The sequence below is a fragment of the Uloborus diversus genome, chromosome 2 (assembly GCF_026930045.1).
Source record: "Uloborus diversus isolate 005 chromosome 2, Udiv.v.3.1, whole genome shotgun sequence".
In the NCBI taxonomy this organism is placed as follows: Eukaryota; Metazoa; Arthropoda; class Arachnida; order Araneae; family Uloboridae; genus Uloborus; species Uloborus diversus.
The window spans coordinates 19,750,544-19,773,010 of record NC_072732.1 but is presented as its reverse complement, the minus strand read 5'-3'; the positions used below and the strand labels follow the sequence as shown (position 1 = coordinate 19,773,010).

The 22,467-nt window shown below is 35.2% G+C and overlaps 1 protein-coding gene across 1 annotated transcript in view; it reads left to right on the top strand.

The window, feature by feature from the left end:
- Positions 1-16,825, top strand: part of LOC129235099 (uncharacterized) — a 42,010-nt gene extending 25,185 nt beyond the window's left edge. Inside the window, 3 exon segments of the mRNA XM_054868784.1 lie at positions 883-2,909; positions 7,257-7,371; positions 16,722-16,825. Of these exon segments, the coding sequence (XP_054724759.1) occupies positions 883-2,909; positions 7,257-7,371; positions 16,722-16,825 (2,246 nt within the window).
- Positions 16,826-22,467: the final 5,642 nt, after the last annotated feature.

Here is a 22,467-nt window from a genome sequence, read left to right as displayed (position 1 = left end):
GTTTCGTTTTTGAGATTTTCTCACAAAATATAGTTTTTGAAAAAATAGTTTTGGATACTTTCGGACAGTTTTGGACACGAGGGTTTTTAACAGGATGGTTAAAACCTTGTCAACTCTGCTTTCATTTGCACGCATGTATAAATATAGAAAAATTGTGCATAGAAATTGAAATTTTAATCAAGAATTCAGCTTCTAGGTAACTAAATTAAAATCATCTGCATAAGTAAGTTGAATGTTCACATTGGATAAATGTTCAATATTAAACATTACTTTGATGCATTTTATTCTGTTTTTTGATGTTTTTCTTACAAAATACAATTTTCTAAAAATATAGTTTTGAACACTTCCGTATAGTTTTGGACAGAACGGTAAAAACCAGGGTTTTTACCGTAGTGTCCAAAACCTTGCCAACCCTGATGTAAATCTATTAATTTCTCAAAGCTGGAAGGGGGGTGTCAATTGCCTGCTCCTGACCCCTAAAGCACGGACCTGATAGGATGTGCTACAGTCTCGCAGAAAGAAGTAAAACCAAAACCAACCGACCGACCTGCATAGGTTATTTTAACCTGTTCAATGGAAAATTGAAATGTTTCACCTTTTTGGCTAATTTTTTAAATCACGGCAAAGTGGCGTATTTAAGCTCAAGAACTTTGAATTACCTTTTGGTCTTTTCTTTTATATGTTACTAAATTTAAATCATCATGTCCTTTTGTATGTAATGATTTGAAAAATGAAATTTTGGAAAATCATACTACTCACTAGCTAGATAACTTTTTATTTGTCTAGATTGCTGATACTTTCTTAGTCATTATTTAATAGTTTACTTTTTAATGGTGAGTAAATTACTAAATTTATTATTAAAATTATTTTTTATCATTTAAGGTGATGTGACAGATGTAACCTCCTCTGGTGAAACAGAAATTGGATCTTTGTCATCACGTCAGGACCAGCCTCTTCTTTCTCCTCTGCAATATGCACCACTAACAATGTCTCCAACACTTTCACCCTCCATGCGTTCAAAGTTAGTTTCTGATCAGTGGCTATCTACAGAAAGTCTTGGACACAGGCCAAGATCTTATTCCGCTGACATACCTATGGGTGGAGGGAAGGAACTCCTGTCTAAATATCGACTGACCAAAGAAATTACTTCTGGAGCTTCCATGAAAATGGACGAATCTTTGGAATTTGGCAACAGGGAACAGTATGGAAGGCGATATTCTATTTCTGTGGCAAGGGAAGCTCGTAAACCACGTATCCTAAATCCACCAGAATGGGATGGCCTCGGTTTTCCATCTTCAAGCTCCCATAAGTGGCCCAATGCGGAAAATTTGGACCAGCCTATGGATTTAAGTATATCCCGAGATCTTGGCAAGTGTAAATCTTTGTACGGTTTAAGGCTACCTTCAAAGATTCAATATGAAACAGCTGCTGTTGTTGATGAAGACACTCCACCAGTTGATATTGGTTCAGCCCTGGTAACTTTAGATCCCTGCTTGGCTGAGCCCTTTCAGATGAAAACTCTTCCTGCTTTGTCACCACAAATGCTAGTAGACTATGATACGACTGTAGATGGAAACTCTGAAAACCCTTTGATTCCTGCAATGGAAGATCAATCATCATACGAGTCTGGAAATGCTCCAAGATCAATGTACTTTGTACAAGATTCCGTTGCTTCAGAGCAGACTTTAGGTCGAAAAGAAGCTGATGTTTCTGAAGATCCACCTAGTCCTGATATAGATTATCCTGTATCTCCACCATCATTGGAGGATCATTCTTACTTCTTCTCGCAGGAGGGTATAAGACAAAGTATAACTGCCCCAGAAGACAATCCCTCAGCTCGCTTTCATGCCGAATTCATAGTTCCAAGTGCATCTTCCAACATGGAGGAGGGTAAATGCGTTTGTCGAATATGCAACAAAATTTTTGCCAAATCCAGTCACCTCAGATTGCACGTGAACATACACTATTTCGAAAGACCCTTCCGCTGTGATAATTGTGCTGTGTCTTTCCGTACTAAAGGTCACCTTCAGAAGCACAAGCGTTCCGTAAGTCACTATAACAAAGTCAACATGAACTTGACTTTCGGTACTCCAACTGTTGACAATCCCAGGCCATTCAAGTGTGCAGATTGCAAGATTGCTTTCCGTATCCACGGCCACCTGGCAAAGCACTTGCGGTCGAAGATGCACATCATGAAGCTGGAGTGTCTGGGGAAGTTACCGTTTGGAATGTATGCCGAAATGGAACGTTCTGGAGTAAGCTTGAACGAGATTGACACGACGGATTGTAACAACTCTCTGGAAAGCCTTCAAGTCATGGCTCAAAAGCTGTACCAGAGAGACCCGCGGAGAATGAGGTGGCAAGGACCGGAACACATAGGTGTGGAAAGTGACTCTGCAGTATCTGCAGCACTCAGTCCCCCTGGCATGGCCATCAGTGCGCCTGTTGCTGCAAATTTCAATCCCACTCTCAACGCACTCAGTATTCCAACACCTGCCATAATAAGTTCAAAGCAAGTTACTGATTCTGGTGAAGTGAAACAAGAACCTCCAGAATCTGAAGCACTTCGTGTGCCTGCCATTTCGCATCCGGAAGAAAAAACAGTGGTCTCGCCAACATTGAAAAATGTTCCCTCTTACGTGAATTCAGATGTTCAACATCGAATAGAAGGACAAGAGACCGAGTCCTCTGTGTCTTTGCATCGTTCGGGTACATGCCATATATGTGGTCGGCTCTTCAAAAGTGCGAAATTTCTTCAAGTTCACTTGTACTGTGATCATCCAACTTGGAACCCTTCATCTGTTGGTGAGGTTGCTCCAACTAGCAGTTCAACTCAGAGTACCACGCCAATGCAATTTGTTTGTGATCTCTGTGGGAAGCAGTTCACAAATCAAAAACTGATGCAACAAGTAAGATCTTTTCACAATATATTTATGCATCAACATTTAAAATAATGTAAAATATATGCAGCTGATTAAATAAATTTAAGTGAAACATAGTAATTATTATGAATTATTGTAAAATACAGTTTTAACCATTTACTCCTCAAAGTATTTCCTGTGAGGAAAAATATTTACATGCACATAGTGTTAAAAAATAATGTATTTAACGCATATAAGATGGATTTTTGTTTAAAATTTTTTTTTTGTGTTTTCAAAACAATTTTGTGATTTGGTGATTGAAATAATATCTTGTGTTTGTATCTACAACTTAAATGTAAAGCAGCTATAGTGAAACCTCATTAAGTAGTCGACCGGTTAAGTGGTCATTCCGTTTAAGTGGTCGTTTTTCTTTGGTCCCGACAAGGTCTCATTCACAGTAATGTAAAATGATCCTCCTTTACTGGTCACCAAATTTAATTTTACCCGGTTAACTAGTCACTCAAAAATTGTTTTCTAAAATTCCTTTTCCTTATCGGATCTTAGAAAATAGTTGAAAGGCTGTTTGATAGTCATTTTTCCTTGAAATCTCGATCCTCGGTTCTGGTCATTCAAAGCACCTTGGTTCTTGCTGTGACTCTGCCGAGTGCCGAGAATATGAATCATACTCTTTCCAGCATGACAGACAAAATCTAATACCTGGAGAAAGTTAGTCAGTATTTAACATCCGTTCAGGGGCGCCGACTTGGAAAAATTATTGGGGGGGCCGGATGTCACCGGGTATGTTAACACGCAGAGTCCCCCCCCCCCCTCCGAAAAAAATTCAGATTTTTGTGCCTTGAAAATGCCAACTTACATATTTTCTGGGTGTGTATAATTTATACAAACAAACAATATGTGACATTGCGTTTTCAAAGTAAAACAATCTAAAAATTGGAACACAAATTTTCTGCTTCAATTAGATCATGTCACTTGCCTTAAGTGAGGGACAATTTTACAGTTCCATTTTGTGGGGAGCCATGCAGTGCCATAGCTAGGTTACGGCACTATACAAGGTAGTGCACTTGACTTGCATGGAAAGGCACTCCCAGTGGCACTGATTTATAACAACTATTGGAAGGAGAGTGCCATAATGGAGGTCTTGCCAGGAGAAAATTTCTAACTTTGAGATACAAAAATAGCGAGTTTTAAAGTTTTTTAAGCATTTCAGAGTCATATATGATCAACATTAGAACCCCAAAAACTAGACTCTCAATAAATCGATACTTTGAGAAACTCGACAAGCCAAAACATTTTTTGGCTTTGAAAAAAGAAAAAAAACCCGCATGGTATTTTCGTAAAAAGCTAATTTAATTTACAGTAATAATTATGCTTTTAGTCTACTACAAAACAGTGAATATATAGCTCTGAAAAGATTGAAATGATATTTAAATAAATCTAAACTATCATTAAAAGAATAAAGCATAAAAGATTGCTGTCGCACTTTGACTACTATAAGTGAAATATCTAATTTAAGCTTGCTTTGAATAAGGCTCAGAGTTCATTAAATAAAAATAATGTCTCAAAATTATTGCTTTAATAGAGTTAAAAAAGTTAATACAGATTACTTTACAAACTCTTATAATTGAAGAAAACTATCACGCCTTCCATTTAATGTACAAATCAAATCCTGATATATTTTTTCCAGATCAGATGAAAGCGCCGCCGCCAGTGACAGACTTCACCCGAAGGTTCGCGCACTTTGACAAATTCTATGAGTGCTCTCAGCACCGTAACACTATCATTATTCACACCACTCGTTTTCAATTAACCTGCTTACTACCGCAATAGTTATTTGTTTTAATTCATTACTGAATGTATTTTATCTTCAAACAAGGAAAGTAAAAAATACCAACATAATTTTTGTGATTTCAGAAACCATAATATGACAAATAATGTTCTTAAATTATTGAGGGGGCTCTGCCCCCAAAACAAACTATTGAGGGGGCTTGGGCCCCCTCAAGCCCTATGGAGTCGGTGCCACTGCATCCGTTCAAGGAGCTACAACACAGGATTTAAAGCTTGATGTATGTTAGAAGAGATGATTCTTTTCCGTAAGCAACAACTTCATCAGTCAACATTGAAGGATTGTAGTAATGCACGTAACTACATTAAAATAAGTTGTTGTTATTAAGTAATGTATAAGTAAGAGAAAATAAAAAAGTAACTATTATTAGTATTTTTCCCCCTTTTTAAAATTTCCACTAATTTATAGAAATTGATTAGATAAGTTATTGTTTTTCTCAGAGTTCTACTACTATTCATTGATATTTGTAAGGCTTTTTTTTTCTTCCTTAATTTCCCACTCCACATAAGTAGTCACTCCGCATAAGTGGTCAAAAATTTTTGGTCCCTTGACTGACGACTTAACGAGGTTTTACTGTATATTGTACCAATAAAGTTTCATATTGGTCAACAAAGTGATAACGCTCCTATAGGGAAATAAAGATGAAATTTGATGTGACCTCAGAGTCACATTGGGCAGTAAAGGGTTATTTATAAAGTTTAAAAAAAAAAGTAATAATAGATTTTATTGAAAATAACCTTATAAACTCGTATTCAATTCAATTACTTGTTTCTGAGTGTGATTTTTTTTTTCTGTGCAAGTCAAATCACTATTAAACAAATTCTTTTTACTCTGATTGCCTGAGAAATAATTATGCCAATAAATACATTTTACTGTGACATGAGTTCTACTTCTGTAAACTATTGATTGAAAAATTAAGTTTGTGTTTTTTAATTAACTTATTTTAAAAAAAAAAAACACTACCTTTCCTCAGCAACCAGACTCATAGTCGTTGGATTTGACAAGATTCTGCTGCCAACAACCACATTCTTCCGTGGCCACTGAACTCTCCTGGCCTATCTCCAAGCGATTTTTTTATGGTGTTACATCGAAAATCAGGAGTTTGTGCCCCAAGGGGCAACGAGTTTTGCAAGATTTGCACCAGAAGATCACATTTGCATTTTCTAAGATTGATCGTGTCATGTTACAGAGAGTGAAACAAAAATTAGGCTTAAGACTTGATACCTGCCGCAATACGAAAGGTCAATTTATCGAACATTTCAAAAACAAAACTTACAGTTCCACTCTCCCGCAAAGTTAGCATTGTTGCTGTATTGGTAATACATTAATTTCAAGTACTTGGACGACCGAGCCTCGCTCGGCTTTAAAAGAACTATTTTTTGTCAACTCGTGTTTAAGGTTCAATACTTTTCCAAATATACTTGAAAAGCTTCACGTTAACGAAATATTAAGCACTCGACCTTCTTATAACATTAAAATACCAAACAAAGAAGATTCTGAATGTAATTAAATCAACATTTTGCTTTAAACTATCTGTTACATTTGTTTCCACTATACAATTTTCTTGTCAGTAATTAAAATATTTTGACCTTAGTTTTGCTATGGTGAAATCGGTTTTTAACCGAATACTTCCTTTCATACTATGATGCGTTTCACGATTTTATCCCAATCGAGATTTTCTTTTTGAATAAGTACTTTTAGTTTAGTTGGTCAGAAAATGCTACATACAGCATGGTATCCATCCAAACTGATGATCCACAAACCATTCTAACAAATGATAACAACTGTCTTAACAAAACATAAAGTCTCAAGACATACGTTTCTTCGAAATAAAATTTAGATGCGCGCTTTAAAAAACATGTTGCACTATTTGAAGTGTAAAAAGAAAATAAATAAATAAAATAAAATAGGACAGTCAAGCAATAGTTTCACTTAAAAAAGAAAAAAGCCTTACATAATGCTTTTGAATTTGTTTTCGGCCAAGTGTGTTTGAAATTAGCCAAAGTGGCCAATATATGCCAAGCGTGGCAACCCTAAGCAAGATTAAAATTTTAAAGCGAGAAGAGACAAACTTTCATTGTTATGGTTGCAAATCGTCTGCCTGATGCATCAATTCAGTTTACTTCAAGGCTTAACTTAATTAGACTTTATATTAAAAACTGTTTTTTGTAAAAAAAATCGCGTTTTCACTGAAAAAACACTGATGTAGATGAACTTAGAATGCAAAGCTATAATTAAATCCAAAATTTCATCCAAATCGTTAGAGCCGTTTTCGAGATACGAAATATATAAATACCCACAAGAATTGCTCGTTTAAAGATATAAGATAAGGCTTTCAAACCCCGGAGGGGAATTTCGATATGTATGTACATGATGGGGACAGACTAGGGAAAAATTCCAATTCTTTGAAGAATGCCGCAAGTAAAAAAAGTTTGAGAACCCCTGAACTAGAGTAATTCAAAACTCTAGCCACTGAAATGATAGTTTTTGGGTATGTGTTCTAAAAAATTGTTTTCGTTTTTTAATTTCAGCATGTCTTGACCCATGCTCAGCCTCGGCCATTCGTATGTGAGATCTGTGATGCTGGTTTCACTTCATCTTCTTCTCTCATTTCACATCAATCAACTCATCAAGCCAGTTCATCCAGTTCTTCGATAGCAAAAGCAAGAGTAGTGCAATTAAAATAAAAGGTCTGTAAGTATTTAAACTACATAACACAATGCTAATCTGACCAGACGTCCTGCTTTTTGTCTTACTATCCCGCCTTGTCGAAAAAGTCCCGCTTTTTTTGTTTAAATTCCGTCGCACAATAAATATAACATACAATCTAGATTTTTTAAACGCTTTTTCGATTTTTTGCTGTCAGTAAACGTCAGAACGCCATGTAAAATATGTTGTTCTTTAATGTTTAATACGCTGAACTACCTCCACCATGATTTGGATTGAAGAGGAGGAACTGTTAAGCATCAGGTGTTGACGGCGAACGGGGGAAAATAAATTCTTTTCATTCATTGCATTTTTCTGTTACGTAAAATATTAAGCCTGTGGAAGAAAAAAAAACTACTCTACCCCCCCCCCCCCCGTCATGTGTCCTGATTTTTAGCTTGAAAAATCTGGTCACATTACACAATGCACAAGTAAAACTTTGTTTTTCAGCTTTATTCAACAGAGGACAAATGGCTGTAATGTACTATTATGAATTTTCCCTGAAATGTAGTCGACTCTCGATAACTAGCAGCCTTGTAACTTGAATATTTCTTTGTTTTGGAAGATTTTACCGGGTACCAAACTCTTGAGGAGGCTGTGGGAACTTCCCATAACTTGAAGCTTTTAGCCAGTCCCTTGCAGGCCCATCATTTCAAATTTTTTCTGGGAAGGGGGGGGGGGTCGAGGGTATACTCAACACATATTCTATCGAAAAACAGCAAAAACCACACCCACATACAAGGAAATATAGTGTTGATTTCCCAAAGCCAAGAGAGGGGGGGGGGGGGTCAATTGCCCCCTCCTGACTCCCCTAAATGATGCGACTGTTGGAGTTATCGAGAGTTGACCATGGTAAATGCTGATTTTCTTGATAAAACTTAGCTGATTGCCACCTGGTAATTTTTAGTTTTTTTTTTTAAATTAACTTTGTTCATACCTTGTGCCGTTATTGTTATATGCTTTTAATAACAACCAACCGTAAGTAAAATACATAGCATATATTTTGTTATGAAGATAAGATCACATTCATTTAATGTAGTTCTGTTTCGTAAATTTGAATGATTTAAAATTTGAACATTTATAATTTTTGATGCATAAGAAAACCTAGTGGATCGGTAAAGTTAACTAAATATGAGTGAAATATTTAATTTTCACGAATTATAAACAAAAAATTCCAGCATTGTTATAATTCACAGTTCAAATAAACTATAGAAGGAGCTGCAGTCTCTGGCTATTGGCTGCTGAAAGAGGCAAAACAAAGCCATGCCCCCTTATACTTGTCCATTGAGATATCGGCCTTATCCCTGCGAAGTTGAAATGTTTTGCCTCTTCGGCTAATTTTTTGAATCACTATATGGTTGTGTATCCAAGCTCCAGAACTGTTAATGAAAGTCAAAATATGACAACTTTAAAGCACACTAGAAATTGCTGTCTGGTGACAATGGGGTCGTTTCCAAAATTTTAAAAGTATTTTTTTGTGAAAGAGCATGTTTTAAAACATAGAATCTGAGCATTTTTTAGATAATTTCTTTAAGTTTAATATTTTAAAAAAATTTCTTAAATCGGTGCTCTTTCATCGTTTAAGGCTTCTGCGGATGACATCACAAATGATGAAATGCCATTCATGGTCCAAAATATTTAATTCGCATCTTTACTCACGTGTTTTGGCAACAATATGGTTGATAGCAAGCGTAGAGCGCAATTGTAATTCGCTGCTTGATTATCATAACGTGGAAACGTAGTAGAAAGATGCGGCAAAGTGCATCATTTGTGACGTCATCAGGACCACCCCTTGTTTGAAAAATCAGACAATTTAAAAAATTAATTAAAATATAACTGTTGGGAAAATGAAAGTATTTTCCCGAGTCCATGTTATTATTTTTTTGCTTATTCTATCACTTTCAGTGACAAAAAGTACTAAGTTTGACTGAAAGAAACAACCCCATTGGATAAAATTGAATGTCTTTTTTTTTGCTGAGTTCTTGGCAACATCTTCTAAGAAATAAAATTGCTACTTAAATAATGATTTTTGTATAGTAAGATGTAAAATTTAATATAACTTTTTTGACTTAAACATGCGTATAAATTTTCATGAATATTGGAAGCAATTTTTTGAGATGCATATTAAAAAATAAATCACTATTAACGCATTTATTTTTGTGAGCCGTAAATTTCACGGAAATGAAAATATCAGTAATTTCGGAAGCTGAAATTTTTGTGAATGCTATATGAATCACAAAAATATTTCTCAAGGCTTAAACTTTCACTAGTATGACAGGCTCGCGAAAATACCGAAAACTAAAGCCTCATGAAAATAAATGCTATTATAGTACATGAATACCGAAAATTCAAAAGGCTTCTTAACAGAAATAGTATTAGGAGGGCTATTGGTCTTCTCACGGTGGGAGGTTCATAACATTCCTATTAAGTGTTTGCTAAATTTTGCTTCAGCTATGGGCAGGGCCAGCTCGAGTAGTTTTGCCACCCTAGGCGACATTGACAAGTGACCCCACCCCCATTGAATAGTATATAAATAAAAATAATAGTAAAGTGCTTAAAATTAAAGTGAGTTTTATTTAAATTCCAAAATGGGTTTTGCATATCCAAGCACTGATACTCACTTTAAGTTATCTTTTTTAGCATTAAAGTCGTGCATCTTATAGCATTGAAACAGATATCAGTACAGTCGAGCCTCCATATATCGAACTTCCACATATCGAAATTTTCTATGTATCGAAATCCCAGCAAATTTACATGTTCATTGCATAGAAAAATTGTTTCTACATATCGAAAAAATCTCTATATATCGAATTTTTTTTCGAGACATTCGTAGATTTGTTTTTCCACTTTAGACTGCTTGTCTCATGAAAAATGAAGGTTAGGGGAGAAAATTACGTTCACTAAAGGTTGCTACGGAACTCATAAGGAATCTGGGGTTGAGGGGTTTGTAGTTAAGTCGTTGTTCCGTTCTGGAGTTCTTAAATTCCCTCAAGTTTGTTTCAAATCTTAGTTGTAACCAGTAACACTGTAAAATCAGTTTCAAGTTATCTCTTTTGTCTGTTGATTATCGTTCCTAGTCTTTTTAGCTTCAGTAAAAATCATTCAAGAGTTAAGTAGATTGATTTTTTACTTTTCTCTCGATTACATTGTCAAAACGAAAATCCCCTCATGTTGCGAATCAAGCTGAATTGCCAAAGAATGAAGATGTATGAAGGCACAAAACTGTAATTTCTGTTAATTTTTCAGTTATTAACTTTTGTTTAATGCTGTGTTCGTATAAATTAAAAAATTGGGTTTCATGCACGAAAATTAGCTTTAATTTTAATGCTTTCCGAGATTTTTATGATAAAATAAGATCGTTTCTATATATCGAAATTTCTATAAATTGAATTTTTTTCCGCCAATTCGCTACTTCGATATATGGAGGTCCGACTGTATTTTCAAAAGATCTTTAAATCATGCAACTTGCCGCCTCTAAAATTAAATTGAATTTCTAGTTAAATTTACAACTATGTCTTGAAAATCCCAACACTGGTACACACTCTATAAATTAAATTATTTTTAGCATTGAAGCTAAGAATCTTATAACAGCTAAAACAGGTATTTATCCTTTAAAAAAAAAATTGTTTTAACTTCGAAATTTTCTGCCCCTAAAATCTGCTGCCCTAGGCGGCCACCTACAACAAGAACCACGCCTGGCTACGAGTATGTTTTAAGACTTCTGTTTGGGGACTAGTACAATAGACTTCTGGTCGCAGAGTGCTTGGTTTTGTTGAGTCCCCCCTTTCTTTCATTTCATTTCATACACTATATCCCAATGTTGTTAGGTTAATTTGCCAATAGTTAGCTTGATTTAAAATCCAGGTCACAACTTCAAGTTAAGGTACTTCAATAGGTTTTATTATATTTGTTTTATATTTACAGTAAAAGTAAACTAGTATGTTGTGGCCATCATCAAATTTTCTTCTACATTTTTCTTATAATTCTAATCCCTCCCCATGCTTGATAAGGAAGCAATATTCTCAAAAAAACAAAATGACACATGCCAAAACTTGATGACCATCCCAATTCCCAATTTATCTCAAAAGCAAAGCAAAGAATGAAAATTGAAAATTATTTCGAAAGCCTTGCTTAAAATAATTACAAAAATTTATTTGTTAACAAACAAAAGATGGCAACCAGTTAAAAAGTTCAAATCATCACAATTTTCTGGTCATTTTCCAACAGTTAAAATCACGTGAAATACGCAGACGACAGTCTATTGCGATTTATCTTTCTTATTGTTGCAATTATAAAGCTATTTTAATTCACAGAAAAATAAAAAAAAAACAGCCCCATGGAGCAATTGGCGCAAAAATTGAACCAATGCCTGTTTACATATGGATTCACATTTATTCCAAATTTCATCCACAACGTAACATTATTTCTTGAGATATAGCACTCACAATGGAAAAAAAAGAATGTTTGATTGTGCCACCCCCTTTTCAGCTGTTGACACAAAAATGGAATCAGCTCTTATACCCTCTAATGGCTACTTGTCGATGAATTTTTGTTTGATTCTGTTCATTATTTCTTGAGATACAGCAGTCACAATTGATGACAAAAAACGTTTTGTAGTTCACCCCCCATTTGAGCTATTGACACAAAAATTTGGTCACACCAATTTGACCAAATCAGCGCCTGTACCTGTTAAGGGCAACATATAGACCAAATTTTGTTTGATTCCTCCAGTTACTTCCTGGGGAATAGCAGGCACGCAAAACTCAAGAACATCTCATTGCTCCACCTCCCTTGGAGGAATTTGTGCCAAAAACCAATGGGCACAAGTTCACATAGGGACACACATGTGTACCGAATTTGGTTCAATTTCATGCGGTAGTTTTTACTGTAGCGCGGCCACAAAAAACCGGTCACACACATACGTGACACACACACACAGACAGACAGACATTTTCCAAAAATGGTTGAAATGGACTCGGCACACCTCAAAACGTTCGAATCCCTCAAAATTCAAAAATTTGCACGAATCCAATACTTTCTTCTATATATTAGATATAGAAGAAAGTAAAAAACAATGAAGTTTGGTGTATTTAATTATATTAAAAGTGAACTTTTTAAAAGCAAATGTTGTTGCATTTTTATATATGTCCTTCAAATTATCTTTTAAAAAACTTTTGTATTTATTAATCACTAGAGAAATTACTGGATTAATTTTCTTAAAATTTAAATAACTATTTGTCAGAACTTTTTAAAATTTCCTACATTGAATTATTTACATTTTTGCAAAACTGCCCGATTCTTACATTGAATTACTTTTATCATTTTTATAATGTGTTTTTCCCCTATGTTCTTAGATTTTTTGAGCAATCACGATTGCTTATTGTTCTCATTTGACTGTTTTGATGTCCTATCATTTTATTTTCCCACCGCCACCCTCCGCACCCTGTCCCCGTCGACCGGCTCCTCACGATGCTGCTCCTACAGCGAAAGCCGTCTCCAGGTTGCATCCATGTCCTACACACACGCGCATACATACACACACGTACACACACACACGCGCACAAACACATACACCTATACACACATACACCTACACACTCAAACAGATACACACACAAACACATACACACACAAACACACACCATGGGTGCAAGACCTTCCGTCTCAGGACGGATTTCCGTCTTGGACAAAATTTCCGAGACGGAGGTCGGGACGGAAAGAACTTCGATGACTTTCCTGCAGTTTTAAAAAGTTACTTAAAAAAGAAAAATTGAGTATTTGAAAAATATACTTTAATTACTGTACCGTTCCATAACCACGAATTTACATCTACATTCTCTCGATTTTCCGCCATGGGCTTGTTTTTGTTTTGTTTGCAACGTGCTTTTGGAGGAGTGGCTTTAGACTCGCGCCGTTTGACTTGCTTTAGGTTGCTTTGTTAGTTCCAACTCACTGCATTGCAGACCGCGGAGTTGCTCACTATTCTCCCTGATTTATCGTCTCTATTTGAAAATTTAGCCTTTTCTCTTGATCATCCTTTCGTTTTTTTCATTTGTGGGTTTTTTTTTTTTGCAAAAAATGTCTTAAGAGTTAAATCTGAATCACCGATTGAGAGTGATTGCTGACGGGATGAAATGTTTACGCCACAGCAAAGGGCGTCCACATGCCCCAGGCAAAACGGAAACTATCAGGGACTTCAAAGATTTTAATGAAAATGGGAATTTTGAAAAGAATCGGGGGGGGGGGGGGGTTAGGGATTTCAAGCTGGTTTGAAACACCGATGAGCAACTGTTCCTGAATGTTTGACATGTTGCTGGTAAAATATTCTAAGACTGGAGGAATTACTAAATTCCAATGTCTTTCAATATGGAAGGAGGGGGGGGGGGGGAGAGAAAAGGAAACGAGAAAAACTAACGGCATCACGAATTTGAAAAAAAAGCTAGCTCTTGCAAAGAGGAAAAGTTCGGAAATTAACCCACGATACTGAGGTCCTAAAACGTTTAATATCTTGGATATTCTAAGAGGAGGCGGGAAGCTACTCAAGGTCTCCATAAAAAAATATCAAAAAACTGAATTCAAAGTCATTTTTGAAGTTAGGAGTGGTTTGGGATTTTTCCTCTGCAAACTCTTTAAAATTTAAAAGTCAAAAATGTTTAGACTATCCTTAATGATGTAAAAGTGGGGAGGGGGGAAATTTAAAAAAAAAATCAGAAACTGGAGTCTTAAAAATAGTAATTTAGGCAATATTTAGCGAATTGATGAGAGATGGTTTTGGTGTTCTAACCTGAAAATGTTTTGTAGCTGAAGTATTAAAAACTATTTAAGGCTACACTTAAATTTCTTAAGAGAGAGGGAATTTGAGATCCTCTCCTGAAAGGTGTTTGCAATTGAAGCCTTAAAACTTTCAGGCTGTCGTTGGCAATCTCAAGAGGGGAGGGGGGGAATCTCTTTAGGCGAAATTCCGAAACTGGAGTTGTAAAAGCGAACCTTTAGACTGTAGACCATCTTGGGGTTCCGTTGTCCCCTTCCCAGAAAAAAATTCAAAGCTGAAGCATTCAGAAACTCAGCTTTGAGTAATCTTTGAGAGACTTAAGAGGATGGAATTCAAAGACTTTCTCTCAATAAAGTTAAGAACTTAAATTCTTAAAATTTCAGTGATTAAAAGGGGGAACCGTAAATTTAAGTTAAATTTAGTGAACTTAAGGGAAGGAGTTCAAGGAGGGGGGAGGCTCTCTCCCCCGAAAATTTCTCCATGCTGAATTTTAAAATGCTGTTTTGGCTATTGTTGAGTGAGTTTAGAGTTAGGGGATTCGGAGGTCTTTCTCGGAACTTTTTGGAAATTGAAGTCTTTCAGTAGAAAAATAAATCTTAAACACAAACTTACAGTGCCTTTAATAAACACAAAGAGGAGGGGGTGGGGGTGGGTATTCCGTCGCCCAGATCGAAATATTTCCGTTTCTGAAATTTTAAGAGCTTTGTTTTGGCTATCTTTGGATGACTTAAGGGGAAGGAAGTAGGAAGCTTCTTTCAAAAGTTTCCGAAATTAAAATATTAAAACTTTTAGGCGGTCATAAGTCATGTATGTAGGTAAGGGGGTTATTGCTCCTAGAAAGAAATTTAGAAAACTGAAGCATTAAAACTCAAATTTAGAATATTTGTGGTGAATTCAGAAGAAGGGTTTGGGAGTTCTCTTCCGATAAATTTTCGAAGATGAAATATTTAAAAGGTAACTTTAGGCTATATTTGAGTGCCTTAAGAGGGATTTGATTCAAGGCCCTCCCTGGGGGTGAGCATTCAGTTCCCCTATTGCTTTTTTTTAAATTAATGAATACTGGAAAGTGTACCTCGTTTAAAAAATGTATCTACTTCACTGAAGTGGTTTTTTATGGCTAATTTCACCACCTGCTATCTTATAAAGACTTCTTTTTCAAATGAAGACTGTATGGGGGAATGGTGCCAGTAGTCGCCTATACCCTTCCCCCTCCCCCTTTCCTTCTTTTCTGGTTTGTTGGCGCTACCTTGGGTAGGCTTTCCGATCATATCTGATTTATGTTGCAAAAAGTGAAAATCTTATGTCCCAAGCGATTTTATCGCTGCAAAAAATATGTTTACGATCGGCAATAGACTAATGGCGGAAGCCCCGAATGCTTTTACAACTAACATTATCCATTATCGTCTAAAATTGCGTTTTTGTAACTTCAGTTTCGAAATATTGCCGAAGGAGAGTTCCTGAACTTCATCCCTTCAATAATGCAGTCAAAAAGCGTATAAACGTTATGGAAGATGGAGTACAATGTCGTTATTAAAGGTTCAATTTCGGGAGAGTTCAGAGCGCCCCTCCCCCCCACCTCTTTTTCTAATACTTTTGAAGGTTTGCCCAATATTGTGATTTTGGGACTATCAGTTTGAAAAAATTGATCTAAGAGAGTCCTTGAATCCCTCTTTTCCCTGAACTTTACCAAATGGCCTATCATTGCGTTTTTTGGATTTCAATTTAAAAAAAAATCTGGGGGAGAGCCCCCAGACCCCCGTTATTGGCAGGTTTTACGTTTTTGGAGTTACGATATCAGAAAACATAAATATTACAATTTAAACTAAGTTCATGTTGTTATAAAAGTCAAAAGCTTAATTTTTAAAATCAAACAGATTCCAAAACTGGCATATTTAAAATGTCCAACATTTATACACATAAATTTTTCCTTAGGCACACATGATGGGGGGGGGGGGGGAGAGGCTGGAAATATTTTTCCGTCTTGAACACATCACCAAACTTGCACCCATGACACACACGCATACATACACACACATACACACACAACTACCCACACATTCATGCCTGCACACAAGACACAAACACATATGCGGACATACACATACGCATACATACACACACACACACAACTACCCACACATTCCTGCCTGAGCACAGACACAAACACATATGCCGACATACACATATGCATACATACACACATATACACACAACTACCCACACATTCATGCCTGCACACAGACAAACACATATGCCGACATACACATACGCATACATACACACATATACACACAACTACCCACACATTCCTGCCTGCACACAGACACAAACACATATGCCTACACACACATACAAATACCCCCCCCCACACACACACATACACATACCCCGTACACACAAACACCCCCCCCCCTCACACACAAACACACACGCCTACATACACACACTCGTGATTGCGAAAAACAAAATTTGAATTCAAGATGTCAAAATTCAAATTAAGTTTTTTTTTTCTTTTCAGGGAAAGACAACCGTTGGGAGTTCAATTTCGGGACTATCACTCCGTGGTCTGATTTGGGTGAGAGACTTGCACATCTAGGATGGGACAATCGGACCTTGCGATAAAAACGTGTCAAATTGTTTAAACTGTTGCAAGTCCAATCTGCATCGCCAAAGTTATAAACCTATTGTTGGATGTTGTTATGGCTGATGCCAAAAGTAGAACGCACAATTTTAATCGTTTTTCTGGACAAGTTCTACTACTGAGTTTTTATGTTTTTCTTAAACCCTGTCATAGTTTAAATTCCAAGTTGAATTTTTAACTCGTCTCTTTTTTGGGAGATTATACATGTACATTTCAGATAGACTCCACTGTTATCCATACAACTGCTTGAGCAAATTTTATACTTTTATGAGAGTAGACTTCTCGGTGTTGAGTTACATTTTAAAGATGAATGGCTGTGTTTGTGTGAATGGGTGCTTCAAAAGTTTCGTACTGCCAAAGGACTTAAAGTGGCGATTTCAGAACCACTTCTCTGCATAGTATAAATGAAGTTCCCGAAAAGCGTCTGTGTGTTTGAACTCGCAAAACTGGAGAACTACCCGGCCGATTGCGCTGAAATTTTCACAGTTTTGTTCCTTTAAGTCCTGAGAAGGTTTGCAGACCAGTTCGAATAAAGTTCGATGAATAGTTCTTTTTTTATTCCAATTTACGTCCAATTCTCACATAAATTCTCAAATAAGTGGGTGAAAAATTACTTGCACATATTAATATTACATATCGTTAGAAAGGAATGAATTTTCCGCGTTCTACGCAATTTGTTTCAATGCTCTAACTTTATCACGGCAGGAGTTATTTGCGTTTTTAGCTCGAATTTTTTTAGGCTTAGCTGAAATTTAGGCATTACTTTCTTCATTGAATAAATCAATAAAAAGTGAAGGAATTGTCTCACAGCTTTCTTTTTGACTCCATTGGAAAAAGCGACCTTTTTTACTCCAGATCTAACACGACCTATGGGTCCAAAAAATAAGCTTTTATCTCAAAAGGAAAAAAAGTTACAAGCCTTTTTTAATCAAGTTTAAGAAATCTCGATTCCATTCAAATTGTGAACCATTTTCTTTCGCATTTAAATTCCTTAAACTTATTTTATTTTGTGTTCCCATGGTTACGCGTTTTAAATCCATCTTTCTGGATTTAATTTCTTAAAAGTATTTTAATATCTGTCGTCATTGTTTGGAAGGGAAATCATGATGTTTTTTTTTTCGACTGATTGTTGAATATACGTCACTTGACACCAACTTTTATTTGCAAGGTGGACTGTGCAAAGCCGGGCAACGCAGCTAGTCACACTATAAAATCGGCCGTCAAAGTATGACGGGGTAAAAATTGCTACTACATTTGAACGAAGCAATTCTCTGTTTGGTGATATTTTGATAGTTGAAATTTTAATCCTAACTCCAGTGGATGAACCCTAAAATCCGGTAGATAGCGTTAATTGTTGACCACTTCTTAATGTGACCAGACATCCCGCTTTTTGTCTTACTGTCCCGCTGCAGGAATGTCCTGCCAAAGTGTCCCGCTTTGTCGAAAAAGTCCCGCTGTTTTGTTTAAATTCCGTCACACAAGAAATACAACATACAATCTAGATTTTTTAAATGCTTTTTCGATTTATTGCTGTCAGTAAACGTAAGTAGAGACGTACCGAGTACTCGGTAACTACTCGGTACTCGGCCAATATGCCGAGTACTCGGAACTCGGCCAAATTTTGATAAGATACTCGGCCAATACCGAGTAGTTGCAAAAAATTGAATATATAATTAAATTTACAAAAAAGCTCAAGCATATATAATTTTCTGCAACCATTTACAATTCAAATTTAAATTTTGAGAATAATGAAGTTTGAAATACTTTAATGGAATAAATCTTGGTTCGAATGTCTCGAAAGTTAATAAAACTTTTTTGTTAAAAATTGTTGCAAATATGGAATTTTTACTACACAAACTAAAATTAGTAATAAGATATATAAAAATACCTTAGCTTTAGAAATAAAAGGAAATAAAACAAGGTTAGAAGCACAGTGCAGGATCACTGCAGACACGTGTTTTGGCGTTACGAGGAATTTCTTTTTCAATGCACAAAATGTGAGCTCGTTGATTTAAAGGCATCCGGCAAAAGTCGAATTTTTTGTCGTATGCCTTTACATTCTTTAGTTCACATGTTATGCACTGAAAAGACGATCCTTGTAACACAGAAAAACGTGTCTGCAGTGTTCCTGCACATTTGTTTTTCTGCTTTTAAATATTATTTGTTTAGCGAACTAGACCAATAATGAATAAATTTGTATAATTTGTTTGAATTCCAACTTGATAAGTCATACCTTTTATTTATTAATTTTTAATTTAAAAAAATATTATTTTTGCAAAATTTTGTAGTAAATTTCAGCAGGAATTTAGTTTAAAAAACTATTATATGGACAAGGAGGCCTATACTACTATTTCAATAAGTTCAAAATTCATCGGTGTATGTCGGTGGTCCTTCTTTCAACATAATTGGTACTGGGAAACTCGGGCCGAGTAGTGAAAGGCCGAGTTACTCGGTAACTCGGTACTCGGCCGAGTAGTAAAAGGCCGAGTACTCGGTACTCGGCTACTCGGCCAAAGTGCTACTCGGTACGTCTCTAAACGTAAGAACACCATGTAAAATGTTATCCTTTAATTAATGTGACCAGACGTCCCACATTTTGGCGGGACAGTCCCCCGAAAGAACGTTTTCCTTGGTGAATAAAATTTGGGACATCTGAAAAACGCAATTATCAGTTGCCACTTTAAAAAGTCTTCTTTTAACTAAAATTAACTTTTCTTATTCATGCAAAGAATTCCTTGATTTTCTGAAAGGCAACAAGAATTTGCTTCTTAAAATTTCTTCTAACAGCAAGTACAACTGAAAATAATAATTTTGATTAATAAATTTGTTGTGAGATGCAATATTCTTTACATCAATACTATTAAATTACTTTCTACTTGAATTATTTATTGGTACATTTGAGTTGTTTTTCTGTTACATAAAATATTAAGCCTGTGGAGAAAAAAAAAACTACTCTACCCCCCCCCCCCCCCCCCCCCGTCATGTGTCCTGATTTTTAGCTTGAAAAATCTGGTCACATTACCACTTCTTAGTTTCTTCATTCTCCTAAAATTAGTCCTCTCAGTAAAATCTCGGATCTAGTTCAGCCCTTGTCAAAATAAAGCATTTTCCCTGATTGTCGAACATTGAAAGAAAATGTTATCAAATTATCATGCTGTGGCGCGAGTTTCATTGTTGATGACGTCAGGAGCGTTACTCAATCAGTGAATTCGCTATTATATATATGAGGATTGTAAATTAACATTTTCATCTGTTATGAGAAGAAAATAATGTTAATCAATTGTTTTAATACTTTAAAATATGAAAGGGGATTATTTCTTTTTAAGAAAAAAATACCAAGATATTTGTTACTTCTCGTTTTGACAATTTTTGTAGCTTTTTCAAAATTTGTACTGATAAAATTTTCAACCACAGTTTCACTTAAGGTACAAATTGTGAAACCAAAACTGTGGAATCTGGTTTCTAATTCAGCAGCAGTCTCAAGCTTATGTTAACATTGTTTTCCCTCTCTAAAGTCTGCTAGAGGTGCAGGCAACTACCCAACAGCTTGTTACAGTTTAAGTGATTGTTGCACTGAAATATTTTTATAGCTACCAGTGTGAAGATACTCAGCTTCCATATGAGGGTTTTTTTTTTTTTTTTACCTTCAGCTTTGTTATGGGCTATTTCAGACTGATGAGCCCAAAACATTGCAGTTTTTGGAGCCAAACAACAAGAAGCTGTATTGTAGTTGATTGCAATTCTGGTTAACAATAGCAGGGAAATTATTTATCATACCAAATGCCCCAGTATTTTGAATCGCTAATCAGCATAACTTGGGCTTTTAATTCGGTCTTATGCTTTGATTATCAATTAAAATGAATCAAAACACAAAAAGAAAGATTACTTTTTCAAAAGGATGTTAAAACTTGCATTAGGCAGTGGCATAGCCAGAATATTTATTCAATGCGGAACATGGTTAAATTTCAGAGGGCTAGTTTTAGTCCTTTCCTTTCAAAAAGGGAAAATTTCTACAATTTTTATTTTTATATTTTTTTTAAAGTGGGACATGATTAAATCTCTGAAGGGAGATGGCTAGTTTTAGTCCTTTCCTTTCAAAAAAGGAAAATTTCTTACTTTTCAATTCATTCTTTTTACAATTTTCATTTTTTTTTTTCCAAGGTGGGACATGATTAAATCTCTAAAGGGAGATGGCTAGTTTTAGTCCTTTCCTTTCAAAAAAGGAAAATTTCTACAATTTTCATTTTTTTTTTTTTTTTTTCAAAGTGGGACATGATTAAATCTCTAAAGGGAGATGGCTAGTTTTAGTCCTTTCCTTTCAAAAAAGAAAAATTTCTACAATTTTCATTTTTTTTTTTTTTTTCAAAGTGGGACATGATTAAATCTCTGAAGGGAGATGGCTAGTTTTAGTCCTTTCCTTTCAAAAAAGGAAAATTTCTTACTTTTCAATTCATTCTTTTTACAATTTTCATTTTTTTTTTTTTTCCAAGGTGGGACATGATTAAATCTCTAAAGGGAGATGGCTAGTTTTAGTCCTTTCCTTTCAAAAAAGGAAAATTTCTACAATTTTCATTTTTTTTTTTTTTTCAAAGTGGGACATGATTAAATCTCTAAAGGGAGATGGCTAGTTTTAGTCCTTTCCTTTCAAAAAAGAAAAATTTCTACAATTTTCATTTTTTTTTTTTCAAAGTGGGACATGATTAAATCTCTGAAGGGGGATTGGCTAGTTTTAGTCCCTTTCCTTTCAAAAAAGGAAAATTTCTTACTTTTCAATTCATTATTTTTACAATTTTCTTTTTCTTTTTTTTTTTTCCAAGGTGGGACATGATTAAATCTCTGAAAGGAGATGGCTAGTTTTAGTCCTTTTCTTTCATAAAAAGGAAAATTTCTTGGTTTTGCAGAGGAAAACGTCCTTAAATCCCTCCCTCCTGGATATGCCACTGGCATTAGGTTTAATCATTTTAAAAAAAAGGAAATTTGACATTTATTCAGTTTAATCTTGATTATCAACTAGATTGGATTTAAGGCATTAAAAAAATTAATGAAAAAATAAAACTCCTTCCTTAAAAGAAGATTAAACATTGGATTAGATCAACTTAGGTAATACGAAACTGTGAAGCACCAGCATATTGTGTCTGTAAGAATTTAAAAGTGAGAGCTTTAGTTGTTCTGTTCTATGTCAGAAAAAACTTTTTAAATTATTGATGTCATATTGTTTCTTTCAAAGAATAAAGAGAACATGTTTTTACAAACTACAAACTAGGATCATTTTACCATACTTTATCACTGTTCTTATTGTTACTTCCTGTTCTAGATTTAGCCTCTCTGTTAGACTAACAACATTACACTGTGTAGGACTGTTTCCATTTTACAATTTCATGCGTGATTTATCTGGGTTCTGGTTGTCATTAGAGTAAAATTGGAGAAACATTTATTGCTTTTAATTGAACTTTAAAATAGCACTTCAAAAATTCAAGGTGTCCATTGATCAAAGAAAAAAGCATGGAATTTCGAGAACTACAACTCTGGTAGAATCTTTAGTTTTTGTAAAAATAAATTAGATTTGAAAAAAAAAAATCATTCCTTTTTATTTTTTTAAATTTTAAGCTCATATTTGTGGTAG